A 13,325-nucleotide genomic window follows, 5' to 3' on the forward strand; every position below is an offset into this window, starting at 1 on the left:
ATAATGGAAAATAACAAAGTTATATCTGTAATTTGGAATAAATTCAATAATTAAAATATTAATTGTTTTTTTGAAAAATGCTCACCCGTCGATTAATATTTTAAATTGTCATTTTTGACATATAATAATAATGTATACAGGGTGTCCCAATTTAGAGATATGACGTCATCGTTGATTTTCTAAAATGGCAACATTGTCATTTTGATAGCCATTTTGATAGGGTGTGTAAAGATAAGCACAACTGCAAAATTTCAAATTTTAATTCCCTACCATTTACAAGATAATAAAAAATAACAAAGTTATGAAAAACAAGTAATCAAATAATAATTGAATTTAATTATTTCAAATAAGCAAATGCTCATAACGTTGCCCATTGACAATTTGACAATAATTGAGGGCAACATTATGAGTATTTCCTTAATTAAAATAACTAAATTCAATTATTATTTGATTACTTGTTTTTCATAACTTTGTTATTTTTTATTATTTTGTAAATGGTAGGGAATACAAATTTGAAATTTTGCAGTTGTGTATAACTTTACACATTCTATCAAAATAGCTATCAAAATGACAGTGTTGCCATTTAATAAATCAACGATGACGTCATATCTCTAAATTGGGACACCCTGTATACATTATTATTGTATGTCAAAAATGACAATTTGAAATACTAATCGACGGGTCTAAGCGTTTTTCAAAAAAACAATTAGTATTTTAATTATTCAATTTATTTCAAATTACAGACATAATTTTGTTATTTTCTATTATCTTGTAAATGGTACGGAATAAAAATTTGAAATTTTGCAGTTGTGTATAACTCTACACATCCTATCAAAATAGCTATCAAAATGACAGTGTTGCTATTTAAGAAAATCAACGATGACGTCAAATCTCTAAATTGGGACACCCTGTATACATTATTATTGTGTGTCAAAAAGGACAATTTGAAATACTAATCGACGTGTCTGAGCATTTTTCAAAAAAACAATTAGTATTTGAGATATTGAATTTATTGCAAATTACAGACTCTCTCTGTATTTGCTTTATTTTCTCTGGTATTAAGTTGATCGTATAGATTTGTATTTGTATACGCTTCGTATACGATATTGTACACGGTTTAGCTGTTGCTACTGTTACCTATACTCTCGCTTCCTTCTTGGCGACCATATCGCCGGTCCGGAATAAGAATGACGTAACTGCAAATTTTGTCAATTTCTGTTTATTGCATAATTAACTTCTAAAATACGGTGTAGAGATGATACAAAACAACAGAACTGTAACTATGTGCTGAGCCACTACAGGGTAGTTGCGTCATTATTGAAATATGCACCATTTTAGACTTTGTTTCAGATGAATAATGACGTAACTGTAAATAGGGTTGAAAATGGGGAGACTAAATTAAGATAATGAAATTTGGACCAATAGGGATGAAAATAAAAGCCATCGCTGTAAGAATAAACGGCAGACTAAATATTTAAAAATCCTTTTTTTGTACAGAAAAATTTTAAGATCAAGAATGACGCAACTGGAGATATGGTTAAAAATGGGGGGATTAAATTAAGATAATGAAATTCGAACCAACAGGGATGAAACTAGAAGCCATCATTGTAAGAATAAATGCCATACCGATGCTCCGGACGGTTATTCTTTATTTAATTACTATTTTAAATATTTAAACATTTCTAGATGAAGAATGACGCAACTGTAAAAGATTTGAAAATGGGGGGATTAAATTAACATAATGAAATTTGAACCAAGAGGAATAAAAATAAAAGCTATCATTGTAAGAATAAATGCGTTACCGATGCTCCTGGACAATTACTCCTCATTTAATCCTCATTTTAAATATTTAAAAATGTTTTTTTTGCTCTCCTGAGAAATTTGGCTTTTTGCAGTTACGTCATTTTTATTCCGGATCGGCGATATAGTTTTGAAGATCAGTATCCAAACTATTTTCGTGCTACTGTTTGTATAACTATCTCTTCTCCTTTATGCGTCTTCTATGCGACATGTGTAACAAATACCTATATGTGTTACAGCCCAGTAAATCAACGTAAAATATGGCGATACCGTGTAATTTTCAAGGTCACCACTGAATTGGTCAACTCAAGACCTTTCGAGTTATTTATGAGTATAAATGTTTATTGTTCAACAAAAAAACCACGTTTTTAGGCGATTTTTCGCAAATAGTTCAAAGAGTAAGTATTCGATCGAAAATAATATTGTTAGCAAAAATTTATCTAGTTTATAAAAAAATTAAACAAAAATGAAGTCTAATGACTCAGTAAAGGAAATGTTGTAGCTCATGAAAAGTTTTTCTTATTCGTCAAATTCCAAATCAAATATTTCAATGTGAAATAACCAAAAAATACTTTTCGGGGAACCTCATTAGAACTTTTTTAAAGTGTTTAAAAAAAGCTTTATTTTTTACAAAAGTTTGTAGCATCAAAACTAAACAAATTATGCTCAAAATACAGCTAATTCCATTTTTTGGTAAAAAAATTGTGAAAATCTCCCCCTATTTAGCACCAAAATGAAACTAATCATTATCGCCTTACAAATTACTTAACTTTTTTATAGGACCTGTAAGTTTCATCCGTTCAAAGCGCTTATTTTTAAAAGGGTTTTAGTTGAAAGGTATTGAACGAGTCACTAATCACGAGTATATGCAAATTTTAAACAGCCATATCTTAACCAATTTTTGTCTTACACAAAAACAAAATAAAGCCAAAATATTTATAAAAACAAGACCTACATTTCTTTACTCTTTGAGATTTTTCGTATCACTAAAACTTTTTGTTATTTTGAAAAAAGGCATTTTTCCAAAATAAAAAAACTTTTTTTAATATGAAATTAAATTTTTTCAAAAATAATAACTTCGAACCCTTCAAACTTACAGATCATCTAAACAATAAATATTTAAAGTAAATGGTAAAGCGCTAATGATAAATTTTATTTGGGGTGCGGAATAGGAGCAGATTTTCACGATTTTTTTTTTAACCAAAAAAGAGGCCAACTTTATTTTGAGCGTAAATCGTATAGTTTTGGTACTAGAAACTTTTATAAAAAAATAAAAACAAAGCTTTTTTGAAATATTTAAATGAGTTTTTCCCGAAAATTACTTCATTTTTTGGTTATTTTAGGTTGAAATATTCGATTTGGAATTGGACGAATAAGAATAATTTTTCATAAGCTTCAACTGTGCTTTTACTGTGAAGACTTCATGAATAAGTACACCATTTTTTTTTGTACCTTATAAGCTACATTTTTGCTACAAATATTTCTTCGATATCTAATATTTAATTCGGTAAATACTTATTTTTGCATTATTTGCGAAAAACCCGTCTGAAAACGTTTTTTTATTGAAAAATAAACATTTTTGCTCGCCAATGACTTGAAAAGTATTAACATAGATAAAGAAACTCTATAGAACAAAAGTTGCTTATAATTAGTCAATTTGTACATTTCCGGACTTATTTTACAGGTATGTTTTTCACCCCCTCCAATTTTGCATAAATCCACATTTGAAGTGGAGTGTAACTAGAACCTAAATCCAAACTGTCAAGCAAATACGTCCGTCGTGACGCTGATAATTTCACTCCAAAACTGTCATTTACTGAGCTATTGTTGTATTCATGCATTGTTTATGACGACTTACATTTTTCATCTTTATTGGTATAGAATAAAATAGAACAAAAATTACTAAATGATTACATTAGTATTATTCTATGAGATAAACAACTTTCTTCGTGCACACAACTCCATTTACAATACTGCTCTGTTTAAAAAACGCTTCATGCTGAGGGGGCCTCTGTTACGTCTCTATATAATTGTATCGAAATACTAAACGTAGGTAATGATTACAGAGAAAACCCATTTCTAGATTTAGAAATATTGTTCTAAAATTCGGCAAATTGCAATTCTCAAATCTTTCAATAGTAACATACTTTAACATATAGTTTATTGTCGTCACATATAACAGTTCGTGAGACCGGAAAGGATTAAGTTTCTAGATATGAGATGATTCACTTGCCGAATACGCCTATTTAAAAATTTACGTTTTTAAAGTTAAATACACAAAGTAAAATCATATACCTATAACAGATTTTTACATAATATCAGACGACAAGATGAGGCCCCTGCTCGACTGGGGCCCCCCCGCAAGCTTCACGCTGCGGGGGCCTCTGTTACGCCCCTGTTAAAATGAGTATATGAAGAATATGAGAATGAGGGCCAGACAGTTCAGGCCGTAGGATGTCTGACTTCCACGCAGATAGTCATCTAAACATTTTTAAAAATGTCTATAGGTCCACTAAGCCTGAATAAAATGAGTACCTTAGGTAAAACCAGGGGTAATAGTAGGCAGTTCATATATGGTTCAAAGCACTGGTTCTATTACAGTTCATAGCACTGGTATGATTCATAGTACTGGTTCTGTTACCTTCCTTTTATACCGTAGACCCTAGAGATAGCAGACTACTCTCCTATAATCAAAAGCCGCTTTAACGGTATAAAACAGGAAACTATTATATTAAGAATGAGTTTATTAGTGTAGGATTGGCATTAACTGATGTCATAATGAGAGGGCATAGGTTATGATATGCGGGCATGTTTAATAACCAGATGTTAATTGCGCAATATGAAGAATTACAAGTTACTGAGAGGAGAACGAGAGGAAGAATAAGAAGACCTTAAGCAAAACATGTCGGTAAAGGTGATTAATATTGGTATGGCCCAAGATAGAAACTTATAGAGAAATGTAATTAGGGAAGATGACTCCAAGACGAAAGCGGAAGACCAAAAAAATGATCATGATTTTATTAAAGAGCTTTCATTAGTAATACATTGGCTTAAGGTATCAAATTTAGAATACAACACTTATCAATACAAAATAAAAAGATTGGAGTCACATGAAACTTTAAACTCTTCAATTTCTTCTTTCTCTTTTGCAAAATGGTACCTGCCAACAAGACTAATCAATGCAAAATCTCTTATTCTAAACACACATTTAAATTATCTAATAAATTATACGAATATATGTTTTATCGAAAATACTCAATGTTAAATTGTATTTATTGATTACAGATTTCAGTTTGTTAATTAAACAGCTTTATCAAGTGTGTACTTCTTTTTTTATATCTTAGTGAGTACCAATTTTGCAAAAATGGCGATAGTGGTACTTGAATCATGGAACTACGTGGATGTCCTCGACAAGAAAAATAATTTGTTTAACTCTCATTACTAGCTTGCAGAACAGGTAGTATTTAAGCAAATAAAAAAAAATAATCTAAATATTGTCTCCCGTTTAACCAGTTCCTTACTGTAAAAATATTTAGTCGCAACTAATTACGGCCTTTTATAGATTCTCGATAATATTTAATTTATTCAATAAAGTTGAAAAATAATACAATTTAAGCAACACAAAATAATATGCATATTAACTTATTCTCATATCCTTTGGCCTTCTCAGGCATCGAAATGGGATTCCATTTCTTCCTTTACCCATTTTTCCAAGAATTTCTACTTCTGTTTATTGCTTTTAATTTTTTTAATACTTTTTCTTCGATGTGACCTATCCATTTTCTTTTAAGTCCTTCCTTTATCATTTTTCTTCTACTTCCCAGTTCCAATATTTGCATTGTAATTCTTTCTAGTTTCATTTTATTAATATGTCCGAACCAGAACATTTACTTCTGTTTAACTTACTGAATAGTACCTAACTACGTATTAGAAGAGCTTTGTCTTCTTTTTTTTTTCAAACGTTTCATTTCGATTACGTTGATTTTTGGTTCATGGTTTTTACTACTTGGCCCTTTTTCGCTTGAGTATTTTATTATTGGCACTGTCATAGTGTTGTGCATTTTTCTCTTGACTTCCACTTTTTCATCTTTGTGTCCTAGTAGTGTTTTTTTAATTGTCTAGTATAATCGTGTAGATTTATTTCCACTATTTGCTATTTCTGCATCAATTTTACCATCATCAGTAACAATTCTGCCCAGATATTCGTACGTTGTTATTTTTTCTAATATTGTTCCATTACATTTTTTAATTTCCTTATTGTTTTTCATTAACTATCAACATTTTTGGTTTATTTAAATTCACCGTTTTTTTTGAAAGGTGAGAATCTTCAAAAGACCGTCTGGGAAGATGTCACAGATTCATTCATTCAGTACACACATTCATTCAAAATCTCAGATTTCAAACAAGGAGGCAGTTGGAATAGGTTAGATGTAAAAGGTCCTCCTCCGCCAGCTGCCCCAGGAAAGACACGGGTAGAACAAGCAAAAAAAATCAAATCAAAAACAAAACGAGCAGCACAAGAGGCACTCAGCCTGAGTAGAAGGTAAAAGTTCTTCGCCTACTGAATGTCTCTTGAGACATGCACAGTTAAATAAGATTATAATAAAAACGGTAAAATGTTGTATAAATAAAATTGATAAATAAATGAATAGATAGATAAAGAAATAGATAGATGTAAAGGGCCGCTGACTGCCTTGCATGACACAAACACGTTAAAAAATGAATAATGCCATTCGTCATCTATATTTTCATTTTTAATATTTGTTCAGTCTACGAATTCGTCAGCTATTGCATTTTATTTTTATTATTCGCTACCAGTACAATATCATCTACATAGTGTAAACCCGGTAATTTTATTGGTTCCAAGTACCTGTATCCAATTATTGTATGTAGGCTTTCTTCTTTAGCTTTGAGGTTCTTTATATATGTACATTATTATGTTCAATATTATGATTCATATTAATATGCACCAATGCAGAGAAAGGTTTCATGTTAAAGAAGATAATAATGTTCACCTAATATGTTTTTATCAACATGTTACTTTCTTATATTGAACACATTTTTGTTCATGAGAAGGGAATAAAGGAAAATGAATTAAGTGTGAATATTTTATCAATATTCACAGCAGAGAGAAAGCTAGAAATTTTGTATATCAACAAATAATCTGTACCCTGTTTTTAAACTCAGGCCCTGACTGGCCCGCCGGCCCACCGGCCCTCGGGCCGGTGCGCCTTTTGCCTTCGTTGGTATCTATCCATAAAAAATTAAACGCTGAAAAAAATTTTTCGAACCTTTACACAAAGATGATGCAGCTACCATTTCCCTAAAAAATGTTTTTACTTGCCTCTGATTTCGCCGTTTAGCGCCGAGGGCGCACCAGAAACCTACATAATGAAGCCAGTCGGTACAACAAAATACAACTTGTATTAGGTATCAGATAATCAAATAGCTTAGATACGACGCGCGGCGCCCTCGAAGTTCATTTTTACGATTCGAGCGCCTTTCGTAGGTATGAATATCCGCTGTTTCTTTTAAAATAAATAGCTTGGGGTGGTGCAACGAGAGGTGATCTCTAAGACAATTTTTACGATTTGGGCGCCTTTCGTAGGTATCAATTTCCGCTGTTTCTATTAATAAATAGCTTGGATGCAACGAGTGGTGATCTCGAAGACAATTTTTACGATTCAGGCGCCTTTCGTAGGTATCAATTTCCGCTGATTCTATTACATATAATAAATAGCTTAGATGCAACGGGCTGCGTCCTCGAAGACAATTTTTAAGATTCGGGCGCTTTTTAGTAGGATTAATTTTCGCTGTTTCTATTATACTAGAAATATTGTCAACTTGTATCAGGTGTCAAATAATCAAATAGCTTAGATGCGATGGGCGCCCCCCTCGAAAATTATTTTTACGATTCAAGCGCCTTTCGTATTAGGTATCAATATCTGCTGTTCTATTATACTATAAGAGTGTTACATCTCACAATTGGCCTAAAATATATGAGTGCAGTTTTCTGCGCTCTATATGTAACTACATTATACATAGGATTATTGCGCCCTAGAGTCCTACATAATGAAACCAGTGGTTACAACAAAATTTAACTTGTAACAGCTATCAGATAATCAAAGGCTAAAACACATAGCTCGAAAATGGTGCCCAGGGTTTTATGTTAATAGCCTAGATGCAACGCGCTACACAATTCAATTCGCTACACACAATCTTGAAACCTTGCCCCTAGATATCTCTTTTGAGATCCTGAAGCAGGTTACTCCACCTTTTTCTGTTCGATCGTCTAATCTCATCTCTGTACTCATTCTGAATTCGCTTCAATTCATTAATTATCTTACAAATCCCCTTCTTGTCCTCTTATTAAGCTCTTGCACTCCCTTCTTACTCTCATACAATTTGTCCTCAGATATTTATGACGCTCGTTCCACCAGTATGGTTGTTTCCTTTCATACCTCTTATTTGTCTCCACACAAGCCAACTCCGATGCCGCACTCATACCCTCGATCAACCACTGACATCCTCGCATTTCGGATCAATCAAGCCAAAAGCATCCACAAAAACCTAATCATTTAAAAGTCTCTTTAAATCGATATCTCTATCTTTCTGTTTCTTCCATTTGCTCGTTATTTCGAAACTCACATACTTATGTAAGCTGAGCGATTCTTCTTCCAAAACAGTCTAGCTTATGACCCTGTTTAGAAGTGACGTTGAAACCAGTGAGATGCCCAGAAAGAATTCACTACTACCTCTCACGAATGTAGGTGCCTTTAGCACAGTAAGCCTCATGGCGTGGGCGTGGACCCATTCTGATAGATTTTTTCCTTTCCCTTCAGATCTCCTATCTTTAATGATTCTTTGTCGAAAGACCAACTTTACATTGGTCTCCTGAAAGAGGATCACGTCATAACCTTTCCTTCGTACAAGTGCCTCTGCAACGTCGTGAGCAGCCCTCGCCCTTTCCACATTTACTTGAAGGAACTTCGTATTATATGGTTTTTATCTCTCTAACTTACTTAGCCGTACGCTGTCCGATTCCTGATTCTAGGTGCTTTCATCCACTCTTTCCTCGTCCGTTGTGCCAGGGTCTTTCTTCAGGCCCCGCTTTTCCAGGATCAGTTTTTTATACTCCGAGCACTGGAAGCGGTCGGCTCTGTGACCAGACTCTACAAGTGAGGCAAAGAGTCGCCTCACTACTTCACTCTCGTGTCTGGTGCCCCCTTGCCACATCTGTAGCAGGAGTCCACCTTGTTTTCTCCCTTGCGTCAGTTTTACTATGCCCGAATTTCAGGCATCTGAGGCACCGCTGGACATGCAGTCTATCTCGTATCTTGCACGATTTCCAGCGAATGGGCATGTTCTCTTTCCAGTGCCTTCTTGGCTGGCGTCAATCCGACTGTGACGTTTGTATTTAGTTGTCTATTTTCCCTTATAGAGACGAATTTGACGTCGTTAGGTTTCCTGCTGCTGGTATACCTCCAAAGGTTCCTCAGGATTTCTTCCTTTGTAACATCTCCGTCTATATTAAATATATTCACCTGGTCCTGATAGCCTCGGACGTCCTCTACTGTGTTTCCTTCAGTGCAGGCCAAGATAGTCTTCTTAAGGAGCTCGGTTTATTCTTTTCCTGTCACTTCGAGGTTGAGGTCCCCGCCCCTAGTCTTCTTAGTGATTTTGAGGCTAATCCCCTCCTTCCTAATGTCTGCGCTACCCTTGATTAGCTTGAGCAGCTCGGCGTAGGATTTTCCACCGCCCTTCGTAATCACCTTTTGCGCATGGGCGCCCATACCCATTGAAAAGGGGGGACCGTAGCCCCCTAGCTTTTCGGGTGCTGTTAACTGTATATGGTTATCCAAAGTACACAAAATATAATGTGTAACATCTTCATGGCTTGCCCCCCCCCCCTGAAAATTTTTATATGGGCGCCCGTACTTCTGCGTCCCCGCGTTCGTACTCCTCCAGTGCGAAATGGAGGTCCATACCCATAAAGATTACTTTCAGGAGCTTCCTGATGTTCCTACCTCTGTAGCCCCCTAGTACTCTTAAAGACCCCTCTCTGATCTCCAGTGTCTCCATGTCTTCCCTCAATTTCGAAAGAATTGCCAGTAGTCTCTTATCCCCGTTCACTTTCGTCACCCATTTCTCTACAGGAACCATGAAAATAATCTGACGATTTTCCCTGTTCTCTTCCTCCTGACCCTTCCTTGCAATTGTGGTCATAGTATTAAGTTGGAGGTACTTCACCTCTCCTGGTCTATACGTACCTCCTGCACATACTACCGGTTTTTCCCTTATCAGGTCGTGGTATCTTTTCTCCTCACCGGAAAGTCCAGATTCCATGATCACTACTAAGTCGCCTGCAGATTTATTACCTCTTTCTGGTTTGACGACCGCATATAGTTATTTTCTTCCCATTCAGCTGAGTTCAGGACCGTTGCGATCATTTTTATCTCTCTTTTACTAAGTTTTTCGGGAAAGAACTTTCCAAGTCATTACGTGTGGACACGCGTGCCGTCTTCTTAGTCATTATTCTGCCTCATTCGGCAGCATTGAGAAACGAGATAGAATAGTGGCATTCTATCTCGTTTCTCAATGCTGCCGAGGGCGACTTATCTGAAAGTGTCCTCTATGTCTTTGGTGGCTATCTTAAGATTTTTACTTCTCATTCTTGATCTTGACCTTCGTGTTTGTATGGTTGGACATTAGTTTCACTAAATTATTTATAACTCTGGTAAGTTTCTCCATTGCTCTTACTGTAGCCTTATGTTGGAGCTCTCATCCTTCTCTCTAGATCTTTTTTTTCCCCAAGTAAGGAGCTCCTTTGCAAGGTTGGCTCCCCTGGAATTGCGAATTTTTTTATCGAGGTTTACTCTTATATTATGTATGGAGTTTTAGAGCGCTCTAAAAATCTGAAAACATTTAAAAAGATTCTGTTGAACACCAATCATTATGATTTTTGTTAAATATTTTTAAAATTAGAAGATTTTTCTGTAAAAGCAGTTTAAAAATTACTCACACTTTTCAAAAATTTGTTTAGAGTCTCCAGAGAGTACCTACCAAAGAGCGTAATGGAGTAAAAGAGATACTGGAAAACTGAAGCTATATTTTTGCGGTATCTTAATATAATTTACTCTTCCCAATAAAAATAGTAAATTACTTTATGGATTTAAATTAAAATTAAACTTAAAAAAAATTCACAAGTAATATTGATGTATGTACTTTACATAAAACGTTTGATGTAAAAGATTAGGAGGGGGTCTGGCGCCTTTGTTTAGAGATTAGGTTGGCGCCTTTTTTAGAATTTGGGTTGGCGCCTTTTTTAGAATTTGGGTTGGCGCCTTTTTCATGAGCCAGTCCGGCCCTGTTTAAACTAGAAGGAGTAATTCAAATTTACCGCGCCGTAATGCTTGTTCCTATGGTCACAAGAAATTTTGACACTATTGACATTTATGAAATTTTGACACTTCACTTTTGGCATTTCATATCTAACTCCTTAGTTATATAGAGTTATAACAGTTATATATTACTCTTTAGCAACGTATTAGTATAACATAATAATTATGAATTTCCGTCCAACATGATCAACCAAAAAATAATTCAACCAAAAAATAATTTGGTGCTTTTTTTCTAGTGACATTATTAGGTGTAAATATTTTGAGTTTTTTTAGTCTTTTGAGCTTATTCCTTCTGGTTTAAAAACGGGGTATAGTATTGTCAATTTCCTTACCATTACTTAACTTAACTAAACCTAAAAACTAAACCCGCTTAAATATTTGTGGTTGATCTGTTCGTTCTATTTCTGTGATTAACACAATACATTACTTACTTGAGGCATGTAGCCTACTCTAGGACCTGGTACACCGCTTCCTGGTTGCCCTGGTTTTCCTCCCAGGACCCATACTTCACCCCCATCGATTTTATTGCGACCAACAATACTATTGAGCAAGGTCGTCTTTCCACATCCACTTGAGCCTAATAAGCCGTATCTGAAAGCAAAATATTATTATTATTATTATTATTATTATTAAAGAAAAAGGAGCCGAGGTCTAGGACCTATATAGCTCCATTTGACTAAAAAGAACTATGCAAAAAGAAACCTAAACTTAAGACTACATACGACTTATAAATTAATTTAATTTAAGAAACGAAAAATTATTGTTCCCGTGATAAAGAACTAAAAGAGTCATATTTATTTTTAAATATATAAAAAAATATTGAAAACAAATTAAATAAAAGTATGTTACACATAAGGTTATTTATAGTAATAATAGGTAATACCGTTGATTGAAATATTAACCCCAATACATCAATCAACGGTAATACATAATAGGTATTTGAGTATGCGGGTTTCAAAACCATGATTAGTTTTTCTCTTCCACCTCAAGTTTTTCTCTACCTTATAGATCTGTGAGTAGTTCATGAAAATCATTGAGTAGATACAGTCAAATAGACTACCAAGAGCTTACCTAGAGCTTTGTGATCGTCACATTGTACAATGTACATCAACCAATTGTTGACAAAAGAACCTCTGCATCCATCCGTCAGACCGCAGACGGAAAAATTTGTGATCACGAACAACAGTGCAAAGAATGGGAGAGACACATCAGTGACCTTTTTGACGATGTTTCTCGAGAAAATGCTCCAAATACTACGTGTGACAACCAATTAGACAGAGGTCCCAGTATTCTGAAGTCGGAAGTCATAAAAGCATTACAACAAGCCAAAAACAATAAAGCACCCGGACCAGATCAAATCACTGTTGAGCTACTTAAACTTTTAGATTAGGAAAACATTACCTACTTGACTACTTTCTTCAACGAAATTCACAACGAAGGAAAAATACCAGATGATTGGTTGGAGTCACTGTTTATAACATTACCAAAGAAAAGCAGGCCCCCAAATGTAGCGATTTTAGACTAATCAGTTTGATGAGTCACACACTTAAGATTCTTTTACGTATTATACAAAACCGAGTATTCCTTCTGTGCGAAACTAGAATGGGTAATAAGCAATTTGGATTTAGAAATGGTCTAGGAACTAGAGAAGCACTATTTTGTATGCGCGTTTTCTTACAAAAAAGTTGTGAATTCCGAAAGAACGTTTATGTTTGTTTCATCGACTTCGAGAAGGCATTCGACCGAGTACAACATGATACACTTTTCAATTGCCTGCGGGCAGCAGGACTTGACCACTACGATATAAGACTGCTGAAATACTTACATTACAATCAAGTAGCCTCTATCCAAATTGGAGACAGTCGTACTGAAAAACTACCGATAAAACGTGGAGTACGACAAAGTTGTGTTTTATCACCCACCCTTTTTAATCTGTTTGAAGAAATCTTTAGGGAGGCTTTGGATGACAGACAAGAGGGAGTAAGGCTAGGCGGAGAAGTAATCAATAATATTAGATACGCTGACGATACAGCCATTCTTGCTGAAAATTTACAAGATCTTCAGACACTACTAAATCTAGTCAGTGAAGCAAGTTATCGGAGAGGCCTTAAAATCAACATTTCA

The 13,325-nt window shown here is 34.7% G+C and overlaps 2 protein-coding genes across 11 annotated transcripts in view; both read right to left on the minus strand.

The window, feature by feature from the left end:
- Window positions 1-13,325, minus strand: part of LOC114330391 (ABC transporter G family member 23) — a 436,441-nt gene that overhangs the window by 263,327 nt on the left and 159,789 nt on the right. The gene's annotated exons all lie outside the window — the stretch shown is intronic.
- LOC126880132 (ABC transporter G family member 23-like) overlaps window positions 1-13,325 on the minus strand; it is a 384,411-nt gene that overhangs the window by 55,818 nt on the left and 315,268 nt on the right. For all 10 annotated transcript variants that reach the window (XM_050643864.1, XM_050643859.1, XM_050643860.1 and 7 more), the window contains one exon: window positions 11,633-11,792. In XM_050643864.1, the coding sequence (XP_050499821.1) occupies window positions 11,633-11,792 (160 nt within the window). The remainder of the gene's footprint in view (window positions 1-11,632; window positions 11,793-13,325) is intronic.

The sequence above is a fragment of the Diabrotica virgifera genome, chromosome 2 (assembly GCF_917563875.1).
Source record: "Diabrotica virgifera virgifera chromosome 2, PGI_DIABVI_V3a".
NCBI lineage: Eukaryota > Metazoa > Arthropoda > Insecta > Coleoptera > Chrysomelidae > Diabrotica > Diabrotica virgifera.